We start from the raw sequence: 12231 nt of genomic DNA, 5'->3' as shown, positions 1-12231 counted from the left end.
TCCCAACAAGAAGCCTGGTGTGTGGAGTTGCCGTCTGGCAGAGCTGCCAGAGCTGATGAGCTCCACCAAGGCTGAGCCTGCCTTCCTGTCTCCTTTGTGTGCATGTCTGCAGTGTTGCCCTCCTGCAACATGGAAAGCTGACCTGATAAAGCGGTATCCTTGCAACAATTCAAAGATTGGGGTTACTATGAACATCCTGGGTGCCATTGTTCTGAGTTTAGTAGCAACAGGATCGAATATTCAGGCATCTCCAGGTAATTGATTAAACAGTGACATCCCAAGTCAAAAACTGATTAAGTTGATAAGTAGTTGAACTTGGTGGTTAAAGAAACAACCACTCTGTAGTGTGTCCATGTGTGTTGCCTGGTGTCTTGTGTGTTGAGCCCTACTTTGTGGGCACACAGACCATGTTATGGTGGCTAGTTGGTATCAACATCAGATACACTTGCTTAAGGGTGCATTTAATAATTGTCATTTTGAGACAAGGTCTTACTCTGCCTTCCAACTTTGGGCGTTCCAACCTCGGCCCGTCACCTCATCAGGCCTTTTCCTGCTCTTTTAAAATGTCACCACAGCCACACCGAGACTATTCCCCTTAGAGATAAGGGTGCCAAGGCACAGGAAGCTGAGATCCTGCCCAGGCATAGCCTCACCGAGCGAGCACAGGGCTGAGGTGAGAGGCTCCAGCACTCTGTGGAATCTGTGAGGGCTTCTTCACCCTGAGTATTCAGGTGCAGTGTTAGCAGGAGGTCCACAGTTGTCTTCCAAAACTAGCCCTGCTTCCCTGTTCCCAGCAGTCAGCCATGTAGAATCAGAATCAGGATGCCCTTTGGCTCACTGGTAATTCTGAGAAGCCTCTGTGCCCCAGATGTCTGCTACAGTGTGTGACAGGCCAAGTGGGACACCAGCACGTGTTCATAGCCCCTCGCCACTCAGCTAAATTCCAGTAACTCAGCTGGTTTACAACTGATATTGATTTTATTCACATACCTTATTTTTTTTTTTTTCCTGAAGGTCTCTGTTTAGATAAAAATTATGAAGGAAAAACTCTTCCCTGCCGAATAGCTTTCATAGTACTAGAAGATCTGTGCCAGCTACAGGGGCAGCCAAGGCATCATTTGCCTTACTGCAGTACTGGACCCTGTATCCACAATACTGACATGCCAGATAAGGTGTGCACACTGGTGCAATCGTGGCATAACTGTTAGAGCAAACAACTGCTTCCTGGTTGAATTTGAGGCCTGCTGCACAGGAGAGATTTTGTGTTTGAAACTATAATTTTGGTCAAAAGCTTGTGAGTGGGGAAGTTGTAGGCCTAGGGTAGGCCCTGCTATTACTTTGCTAAATGCTCATGTTAAAAACCAGCTTCTAAATATTTATGTTCATACCTATAGAGCTGGATTGTCTGCAGCCCTTGATCAGAGAAGTTTCTCTTTATAATTGGCAACCATTAATGCATAGATGCCTGATGGGTCCGAGGACTGAGAATGAGAGCACGTTCAGTCCTCAGTGGGACATCTTAATCAACAGGCCCCAGCTCTCCCCAGCCCCTGCACTCTCTCCTCCATCGAGCTCATCTGAGAAGTGCCTTCTGGACAGGGCAGGCTTATTCCATGTGCAGACACCACAGCTGTGGGGATGCCTTCAACACTGTACAAGGTCAAGGTGGACAAGATTCTGACAAAGGTGGGCTGTGCTCTGTGCCCCACTTTTTGCTGAGGAGCCACTGGCAGTTGAGAGCTGCTGGGGGACGCCAAATTGTGTGTTTTTGAGGGTGCACCAGTGGCTGGAGCACACACACAGAGGTAGCATTAGCTGCACTTAGTGGATTATCAAAAAATAAAAAGAGACCTATGGGAGGGCCACGTTGAGAAGACTAGAAAGCAAGTTAGAGAAGGGAAATGGGTTGAGGGTGTGGTCATACTGTATTCGGGTATGGAATTCTCAAGAATAAAGATTTAAAGTCCCAAGGAAAGAGGTCACCTTCTAGTAGAAACCAGCAGGACCTGAACACCTGGCAGCCGTGTTGTTGGATTTCAGCTACTTCATGATCTGTTTAAGCCACATGGAGTATCTTGGGACTGTGGTGAGGAGGAGCAAATGTGACGGCCCCGGTGGTGGCTGTGAGCCTAGGATCCCTGTGAGGAACCAGGTACCCTTGTGTTTTCGGGTCACTGCACTTCCCTCCAGCCAAGGCCCTGTCTCCACACTGCCTTTCTCACAGCCTGTTCTCGTCGTCACGGTTACATTCAGGGTCTGTCCACACTCCTCTCTGTCTGCACGTGTGACAGTAAGCACCATGGGTGTGGTATCCAGGTCTGTGCCATTGAGCATCCAGCCGCTGAGGAGACCCTCTGTTCCAGGGATGAGGACATGCTCCGCGAAGTCCCTCTCTGGAACACAGACAGGGAGCCCTGAGCGGGGACACTGCACAGGTCTCGCTAGCTCCAGCAGTGAGACGTCATTCTCCCCCGACTCCTCCTCATAGTGCATGTGCACGTGAGTGCTCTTGACCGCGATCCTCTGGCCAGCATCTGAAATCGAGCAGTCAGCCACCTTACAGTGTGCAGCCACCACGGCCTGATTTCCCAGTGAAACCCTGGTGGGGTGGCCACAGTGTTGTAACCAGAAAGCAAATCCCAGCATGGGCCAGGCCAACTCATTCCCTTGGCCCCTTGACACTGTCCTCAAAAAAGTCAGATGTTTATTCTGGAATACAATACAGCATGGGGAGGGGTTAGAAAACAGGAGGCCCCTAAAAGTTGGGCTGAACATGGCTGCTCAGGACTCTTCATGCACTTAGCTCTTTCAGGCCGAGTCTCAGCTGCTTGCCTGTTCACGCAGTAGTTAGGGATGAAGAGTGGGACATGCTCACTCCAAGGCTCACATTTGCTGTTGAGCTCATCCATGGCTGCAGAGGAAGTCTCCAATGGGGAGAAATGATTGTCCAGATTTTAGGGGTGAAAAATGAGGCTACAGGTGAGTCTTGCGATGAGATCATGAGGAGGGATTTGAACCCAGCAACTCTGGCTCAGCCAGCCCTCTGTGTCCAGGTGGCTGCTGTACTGCCGGGATTCATTCTGTGCTGCATGCTACTTAGCACTGGCCTGCTGTGTCCAAATTCTAGTAGATACCTCTTGTATTGTCAGTGCTTGTGGTTTTACAGCTATCTCTCTATTGTAGCTATTTTGTGTCTGGCCTTAGAAACGAAATTTCCAGTAGAAAGGCTTTCATTTTACTCCTCCGTTGGATTGTTTTATTTATAATGAGATCTTATAAAATTCATGAAGCACTTACCTGCTTTCACACTAATGTTGTTGTATAATAGCGAACACTTTGCCGTTGTCAACACGAAGTCTTCCTGTATTAAGACACCAGCACAGAAGTCCATTCCTTCAGAATCTGTTAACCTGACCTTTCAAAAAAGAGAATGGCAGTTAGTAGCTAGTGTGACTTTGGGCAGCGTAAAGCTGAGTGCTGTCCTGGGCACCAGGGGCCGTTAGTCACTGTCCACTGCCTTTTCCACAGCCACCAGGACTTGGACACCACTGCCAAGGTCTAGAGGCCCTTCCTGGCAAAGGAGAGTAATGGCTGTCAGATTTGCCCTCCCCATGGAACAAGGCAAAAAGAATTGAAGGGGCTGGTCCCTAGAGACTGTGATCTCTCAGGGGCAGAGCTTTTGGGACTCCTGAGTTTTCAGGATGCAGGGCAGGATGGATAACTCAGGCAGCGCCCAGAGGGGCAAGGAAGTGGTGAGCCCCAAAAGACAGTGGCTCTAGTTGCAGGGTGGAGTATAAAGGAGGGGACTCTGGGAGCTACAGGAGCCGTAATGAGCAGGTGTGTGTATGAAGAGAAACTAAGGCCGGGGAAGCTTTCTCCAAAGGGTCAGTGGGAACAGTTCTAGGCCCCTGAAGGCTGAATGTAATGTGATATTCCAGCCAGCTGCAAATGTGGCCAAGCTTTTGGTAGAACACAGCAAGGGCTTGTCTCTGTAGGAGAAGCAACTGACACCAAACACTGCACTGGCCGTCCCCAGCAAAGCCTAGAGGCAAGATACCATTGCATTCTGCTGTTTCCAGGCATCTTACCCGTGTTGCAGCGCATCACTGAAGTAAATGTATAGAGCACAAATCTTTCTGTAGAGTTATAGTTTACAAGCTCTTCAACCCATTAATAATCCGCAGTCAGAAAAACAAACCCACGATCCATGTTCCATAATGAGGAGAAAAGTCAGCCAAGCTGAGTCAGAACTGTTAGGTACAGTAGCAGTTACTATTCCAGAAACCCAAAGAACTAAGTAGAGACAAAGGAAAAAAAAATCCGTAGATTATGGTTACAATGTGGGTTTTGGGATTAATGCCAGATTACGTGCTACAAAAGGAAAGGTTAGAGACCTGGAAGATGGCAGTAGAAATGTCTCGGAATAAGACAGAAAGGAGCCTGGAACCTTACCCACCCACACCGTGTCCACACTTACAGGCCTAGCAAGGGCCATTCACAGTCCGATAAATGTAGTTCTAGATCTTTTTGCTGCGGATGGAGACTGTTAGAGATGCCCATAACTGGGAGAGAAGGAAATTGGAGCGGGGTGGGGGCAAGTTCTGAGACAAGCTGGAGACCTGAGAGAGGGTAGGCTCCTAGGAGGATGTGGGGGTGACTCTAGCTGAGACTCCTAGCAGCAGGGGACCATGCCAGTTCTAGCCAGGCAGGACTCCTAGTGGAGGGAGGGGAACAACAACCCACTCACAAAGCCCTCTGTCCAAAATTTACCCTGCCTACAAAATGTGGGGACAAAGAACAGAGATTGAGGGAATGTCCAACCAATGACACAATGTCCAACCAATGGCCCGACCTGAGATGTACCCATGGTAAAAAGCCAACCCCTGACACTATTAATAGTGCTCTGCTATGCTTGCAGACAGGAGCCCAGCATACCTGTCCTCTAAGAGGCTCCACCCAGCAGTGGATTGAAACATGCTGAGACTCAAAGCCAAACATGGGGTGGAACTTGGGGGGTCTTGTGGAAGTAGGGGTTGGGGAGGAAAGAGGGACCCTGAGGGGACAACTCCACAAGAAGACCCAAAGAGTCAACTAACTTAGGCCCATGGGAATTTACAAAGACTGAAGCACCAACCAAAGAGCATGCATGGACTGAACCTAGGCCCCCTACACATATGTAACCGATGACTTGGTCTTCATGTGGGTCCCCTAGCAAATGGAGCAGGGGTTGTTTCTGACATGGACTCTGTTGCCTGCTTTTGGTTCATTTGCCCCAGGCAGGGCTGCCTGGCCTGGCCTCAGTGGAAGAGGATGTGCTCGGTCCTGATGTGACTTGATGTGCTGGGGTGGGTTGATAGGAGAGGTGCCCTTTTCTGAAAAGAAGGGGGGTGCTGAGAGCAGAGGAGGGAGGAGACAGCATTTGGGATATAAAGTGAATAAATAAACTCATAAAGAAAAAAAGGAAAATAAATAGTACAGAGAATAAATGACTGTGGGATCCCCAAATCTTGTTGATACATCTTCAATGCAACTTCAATACTTGAGGTTCAGGGGGAGTTTCAGAAAAGGTAATGGAAAAAAAATATCATAAAATCCAGAGGACAAGGATGCCTGTTTGAGGTAGGGAAGCCACACCCATGAAAGCTCAACAATATAGTTGCCTAAACAGTACATGCATTATGCCGCCACCAGTTGATGCTATTCTGGGTGAGAAGTTTCACAAGCCCCACTCTTACATAGAGAGCGGCCAGTCCATGAGTACTGAGAAAGGAAGAATCGGGGTCCTTTAGCTGGTCTTTTCCTCAGGGACCAGCTAATGTGTTATCCCATCAAAAGTGGTCACACGGCATATCAGCAACACTAAATGGATTTAGTGGGTGTGTGTTTCCCCAGCTCACTCTCAAATTCATGACTCTTCCTCTTATTATTACTACTACACACACGCAGTCCATTTGATGCTGTGCATATGTATATGCATAAAGAAAATAAAAATCTGATTTACTTTATATATATTTAGGATATATTTAGATTGAATTAAAATACTGAAATTATTTTCACCTGTTTTTATTTGGTGTGACTACTGGACATTTCTTAGGTGCATGCATGGTGAGTGCTATACCCCTACTGAACAAGGGCTGTTCTGTGGGACACAATGACATAGAGGACAAAGTCTGCCAGAGAGAGAAGTGAACAAAGGGGAAAATAGGGAAATGAAGCCAAGATGGGTGGCATAAAGCCCCAAGGCCTATGTTGCAGAGTTACAAGCAGAGCAAGCAAGGACGGAATACTGGCCAGGTAGCTGTGACCCACAGTGAGGGCCATGGAGCTGGGGAACAGGGGGAAGTTTTATGTATCACTGCCAAGTTCCATATGATAACCTGTCAAGGTGATCGAGCCTTGAATGCTTAAATTCTAAGGCAGTCGATGGAAAAGGAGAACAAAGAGAAACATAATAGGTTAGAGTCCAGGCAGGGGGTGGATCAGGAGCAGTCCCATGGGGCTTGCTGTGGTACAAGGCACAAATAGGGAACAGCCATTGGTCAGACACACATGGAATAGTCTGGTGGCTCTTCTAATGTGGACCAAGCGCTGCAGAGCGCTGAGTTTGTGGTCCCCAAGAGCCCTCGGAGCCCAGAGAAGAGCTTGTTTCCAACTCACTTAGCCATCCTTCTTTTTGGCAAGAAAAGGGAAATGACAGAATGAGGTTTGTAAAAACAAAACAAAAAACAAACAAATGAAAAAGCAAACAGACGCTGTTATCCAAAGCTGTTACCTGCCATGGGAAGGTAGGCGGACTCTGGCAGCCTCTTTCTGGCACCGTGAAGTGTTCGGAAGTCAGGGCCCCACACGCACATTTGTCTTCATTTGTGGTGGCAACACAGGAAGAAAATCAGTATCTTTGAAGCAGATGTGGGGTCTATGGTGGTGCTGGCCGAAAGTCTGATCTGAATGCTGGCATTGGTTATTGGTGCCCATGGAGAGCAAGGTGAAGCCGAACTGTCTGCTCTCAAAGTTATTTATGGGGCAGTGGTGCATAAAAGAGTAATGGACTTCCTGACACAAAGTACTTCCAGCACCTCAGGTTGCTCTAATGTGGAGGCCAGAACCCTCCACAGCAATTACGTCCAAGTAACCACAGACTCCAGCCCCTAAGCATGATGGCAGAAGGAAGGCAAAGTGGAGGCTGACCGCCTCCCTCTGTGAGAACTCACCTCTGGGACTGCAAGATTTGTTGTCCTTGCCCAGCTTGTAGCCCTTCGCACAGCTGCACATGTAGGATGACTGGCCTGGGTGGCAGAAGTGCTGGCACCCGTCGGTCCTCTCTAGGTGACATTCATTTTCAGCTGACAAGGAAGGAAAAGCTCAGAGCAGCCATGCCAGTGGGGAACAGTCAACACCGTCATCTACACATGCGTGGGTCTGACTTGCCATGTGTACTAAAGAACCAGAAACGTGGGGATTCATCTAGGGTCCTCGTTCTCTCCAGCTTGCCAGTCTTCATAAAAAGCTCCCCACACTCAAGCGCCCCAGGAGTGCTCATGAAGACTCAGTGAGGTGGCACCTACAATCGGCCTCAGGAGGCACACAGTCCTGGATGTCTTCCACTGCTGTCATCTACGTCCCTAGCTGTTCCCTTTCCCACTGCAACAGCTGCCATCTTTGGGTCATTCCTTCAAAGACCAGAAATGAGATCAAGAGGGGGTCAGAGCCCAGCAGAGATGGCTGAGCAGCTGCGGTGAGGCTGACGTCCCTTGGCACTGCCTTGGAGGGACACACCCACCAAGCACCACCAGGAGGTGATGGACTGGGGATCTGGAGTTGACAGCAGAGAGCTGCCCTAAAGAACCTTTTCTCCCAGAGAGCTGGTTCTGAGCTACCACAGACACTGGAAGAATTACGTGTATTTATTCCTGTAAGTCGACTATTGTCAGGAATTCATTCCCTTGGCCCAGTGAGGTCATTTGCATGGGTATTTAAGGACTATTCCTAGTCAGGCCTGGTGGTACAGCTTGTCCATCATGGCTACTCAGAAGTCTGTGCGAGGAGGATCATTAGTTCAAGGCCTGCCTGGACTACGTAGCAAGTTATTTATCTTTTTATGTATAGCGGTGCTTTGCCTATGTGTTTCTGTGTACCATATGGGTGTAGTGCCCACAGAGGCCAGACGGGGTGTTGGGTCACCCTCGGACTGGAGTTACAGAAGGTTGTGAGCTGCCACGTGGGGCTGGGAATAGAACCTGGAGATGCTGCCAGTCTCCTTAACATCTGAGCCATCTCTCTAGCAGCATGCACAGCATGTCCAAGGCCAGCCTGGGGAATTTACTGAGACCCTGATCAAAACTAGAAAGTGCAAAGGCTCAGGCTCAGTGGAAGAGTGTTTGCCTGCACGTATAGGACCCTAGATTGGATTCCTGGAACTTAAAAAAAAAAAATAAAAATAAAAAAAAGACTATTTACTTATGAAGCTTTGCTTTGATTTTCATCTGGAGTGTCCCCAGCTGGCATTCCAATCAGCCACACCTGTGTGCAGCTCTTCCACTTCACGTGCCAATTATGGACTAGGGGGGACAGTTGGGAAAAAGAAGGAAATGAGACCCCATGCTATGAAATTTTCAAGAGCGCTGGGGCCGGATGGTAGGTCACAGAATTTAGCCAGCACCTGTGGCACGATTTCCAGGGCGGGACAGAAAAGGGGAACTAAGAGGCCCCCTGAGCGAGTGTGTTAAGTTCCCAGGGTAGCTCTCCTGCCTTCCCGCACGCCCGTCATGGACTGGGAATGGCTAGCGCCTCACCCATCGCACAGTTCTTGCCCTCGTAGCCAGGGGCGCAGGTGCAGCTGTAACCTCGGATGTTGTCCTTGCATGTCCCGTTGTTGAGGCAGGGCTGTGAGATACATGGAAAGCCACCTGTGGGAGCAGAGGGGCCTCTGAGCCTGCACTGTGGACTCCTTCCTGAGCTTGCTCTACTAATGCAGAGGAGCTCACGGTCCAGGTGTCCCACTGGGTGCCATGTGACCTCCACCCATCTCTCACCATTGCTCCCATGATCTTCTCCTCATTTCAAGGTGTCCTTGCTTTCACCTACCCCGTGTTCTTCATTCTCCTTTTCATCTCCTGCTGCTGACACCCCAGGCTCCTCCTGAGGCTATGGCCTACAGAGCAGACCCCAAGACAAATGCCACAGTTCTCTACAATCTGATCTAATTTCTGGCCGACATCATGCTCCTTTCTGAAAGCAGATCGAGCTATGAGGTAGGCTGAGGGCTCCTGTCTGTTGCCTGAGCCCCAGATGACTGGGAACCCCCAGACATCAGCACAATGAAAGCAGAGGTCTCATTGTTTTCCTGCTGGTGGGAGCCTTGGGACCAATGCCCTTTCCTGGGCAGACACCAGGTCCCAGGTGCCTGAGGCTTAGAATGTAAATCCAGGGAACCCCAATGGAGACCCATATCAGAATAGAAGAGGAACTCAGGCCAGAGAGCTGGGAAAGAGCTTACCCCTGTACTGTCTCCAGAACTCAGCCTGCCAAGGCAAAAGTAAGAACGTTACCACAGGGTCTTTCTGTATTCAGTATCACAGATGGACTCAAGGGTGAGAAAACATGGATTTTACCCACTCATCCAGAGGAGTGTGGTGTGTGTGTATGTGTGTGACTAACAGCCTATTTACATTGAACAGGAGTGGAACATTCTATGCCAGGTTACTACCACCTCTTATGGGGAGGGGGATGGTATGCGTGAGGACTCAAAGCTACACAGCACTTCCTCCTTGACCGCTTTCTACCTCACTCTACAGAAATGCCTGGTGGTTGTTTGAACTCTCAACCTCTTTTTAAAAAGAAAGCTGTTATAAGCCGTGAAGGTTCATGGAGAGGCTGGAGTGGGCTATCTATACGAGCTCTTCAGACTTGTGGCATGTCCCCAGATCACGCTTGAACTTCCGATTGATGTGTGGGTGGTGTTACCATTGCTCTTCCCCTCACCCAGGAAATCAGCAAATTGAAATTTAGGGTGTGCTGCTTTAAAAATGTTCATTGCTTTCCCCAAATGACAGATGGACAGTTTCTGAAAGATCTTCTACACCCTCTGGGTCTTTATGAAACTACAATTAAAAAAATTTTGAACACTCTATAGACGAGAGGTCAATGTTTTATTCACAACCAATTTTAAATATTGTTACACTTATATATAAAACCGTTGCAATGCTGGGGATTGAACCAGGACTACATGCTAGACAGGCACCCCACCACTGTACCACAGCCCAGCTTGGAGAATTGTTAAATTGTTTACAACTGCATTCTGAAGTATTTGCGTGAAAACGGTTACTATTCCAGGAGTTTTGGGTCCCTCTTCTCTTTCTGCCTTGTGGTAACCTTATGAGTAATTAAAAACGTCGACTTCTTAATTTGCTTAATTTGCTTGAGGTGTGATGGGCAGGTCTCCCCAGCTAGGTAGCCCGACCAGAAGGGAGTCTAGAGTGGGGTCCTCACCTGCTGCCGAGGCGGGTTTGCTATCATCTCTAAGTCTGGCTTCCTATCTGTGAAGTCAGGCTCACACCAACCCCACCATAAGAAAAATGAGCTAATCTACCCTGTTCTCTGAGACAGCTGTGCCTGAACAGTCAGAAAACACGTGGGCACCTCGGGCCTTACGTACCATGCGGACATCATCTTCAAACACTTCTCTTGCCTCTTCGTACTTGCAGATTTCCTCGTAGCATTCCTTTTCCAAGTTTCCCTCAAAAAGTTCTTCCAGAAAGTAAGAATTGCTGCGCCTCCATCTCACCAGAACTTTGTTTGCCTTCGAGGCTGGAAGAAACACTGCAGGGGGCAGGGCAGTGTGAGCGCGAGCCCTCCCCACACAGGGCCTCAGCCAGCGCTCTGTTCCCCTGTTCAGCAGGGCCTAGTCTGTGCTGGCCTAGTTTTGTCAAGCACAGCATTAGGCTGTCCTTGGAGCAGTAGGTCCCTATCCCTTTCAGTAGCTGCTACCGCACGGCAATGAGATCCATACTGATTTGCAGGAAGTAGAGTGAGAATGTGGCCTGGCCTTCAGGGTCCCAGGGACAGTATCCCTCATCTGACCACTGGAGTTTGTACCAAAGGTGAGATGGCTAGGTCTGGTGGTTCACTCCTCTAGTCCTAGCACTTGGGAGACTGAGGCAGGAGGATTGCCAAGAGACAAAGATAGCCTGAACTACATAGTGAGTTTCAGGCCAGCTCAGGCTATAGAATGAGAACCTGCCTCAAGAAAGCGTTTTTGTTTTTGTTTTTGTTTTGTTTTGTTTTTTAAGGAATGAAATAGCAAATGCCTACCTGAAAGCTCTACCTGGTGCAGGACAAGGGTAAGGATGAAGATGAGAACGAAGCCCCGGAGCAGAGAGATGCAGCCGCCCATGCTGACCCAGAGAGCGGCTGACCCAGGCAGGGCAAAGTCTGCAAACAGCCAAAGTCCAGGCCCCGGGAAGCATTGTGGTCAACATGCGCTTTAGAACACGTAGACCAGGTGACTCGTGGACCCAGCTATTGACGTTTGTGAGGAGACGAGCTCCCATGCTCCCTTCCTGCACTTATGGTTAGCCAGGGAGGGAGGAAGATACCAGAGGAGAGTGGAGGGGCCTCTGCACAGGTGGGCTTCTTTCCCTCCGAGGGGCCATACATCCTGGTTCTGGACACAACCGTGGGCAGGAAGGAGACCAACATGGCGAATGTGTAGTCCGACAAAGGAGGGGCACATAGAATTGGCAGGGAAGGGAACGGGACAGTGTCAAATGACAGGGCAGGCAGGTGAGCAGGGCAGGCGAGAGCACACAGCATGATTGGAGATGTGTGTGAGAGAGCCCAGGGATGTGTCTGGAGCCAGATGCACAAGGGCACTGGAGTCAGGGTGATGAAAAGTATTGTGACAAATGGGTTGTTATGTTGGAGAGTCTGGTGTCTGCACCTTTTGTTGACTGAATGATGCAGAAACAAAAATCTAATGACACCTATAAACACAATTTATTAAAGTAGAAAGTGAAGGAGACAGAGTAGGCAGCAGCCATCTCTAATATGTACATTGTGGATTTGCTTTTTAAAAGTTGGAAGAGAAATACATTCAAGTGTATCTTCTTTGGTGAGTGACCCAAGATAAACTACAAGCTGGAAATTCATTTTCTAGGATTTTCTAGTTGGTGAATCTCAGGCAGCCTGGGGGTCCTCGTGTGCTGCCTCCTAGGAAAAGGCCAGAGAAATCTA

General features: G+C 49.0%; 1 protein-coding gene across 3 annotated transcripts; it reads right to left on the bottom strand.

The window, feature by feature from the left end:
- Positions 1 to 959: 959 nt before the first annotated feature.
- LOC110559737 (vitamin K-dependent protein Z-like) lies at positions 960 to 11470 on the bottom strand. Of its 3 annotated transcripts, none has more exons than XM_021655338.2 (8): positions 11311 to 11470; positions 10655 to 10818; positions 9497 to 9521; positions 8793 to 8906; positions 7212 to 7343; positions 6773 to 6858; positions 3298 to 3415; positions 960 to 2534 (listed from the first exon to the last, which is right to left on the bottom strand). In XM_021655338.2, the coding sequence occupies exons 1-8, from the start codon at positions 11390 to 11392 to the stop codon at positions 2041 to 2043; spliced, it is 1215 nt and encodes a 404-aa protein (XP_021511013.1). In that variant the 5' UTR covers positions 11393 to 11470; the 3' UTR covers positions 960 to 2040. The 3 variants fall into 3 exon arrangements, with proteins under 3 accessions (XP_021511013.1, XP_021511012.1, XP_060237380.1); XM_021655337.2 differs by having other exon boundaries at positions 960 to 2393; XM_060381397.1 differs by lacking the exon at positions 960 to 2534 and adding an exon at positions 2688 to 2924.
- Between the last annotated feature and the right edge of the window lie 761 nt (positions 11471 to 12231).

This window comes from Meriones unguiculatus, chromosome 4, assembly GCF_030254825.1.
Source record: "Meriones unguiculatus strain TT.TT164.6M chromosome 4, Bangor_MerUng_6.1, whole genome shotgun sequence".
Classification (NCBI taxonomy): Eukaryota; Metazoa; Chordata; class Mammalia; order Rodentia; family Muridae; genus Meriones; species Meriones unguiculatus.
This window is presented reverse-complemented; position numbering and strand designations above follow the sequence as displayed.

Bases quoted from the DNA above. Each gene is read 5' to 3' on its own strand.
- LOC110559737 (XM_021655338.2), bottom strand. From the start codon at position 11,392: ATGGGCGGCTGCATCTCTCTGCTCCGGGGCTTCGTTCTCATCTTCATC. The intron at 8,907-9,496 runs GTAAGCTCTTTC...CTGCTCCCACAG, and splicing joins GTTCTGGAGACAGTACAGGG to GTGGCTTTCCATGTATCTCA. The intron at 3,416-6,772 runs GTAACAGCTTTG...CTTTTTTGAAAG, and splicing joins CGCCTACCTTCCCATGGCAG to GTCAGGTTAACAGATTCTGA.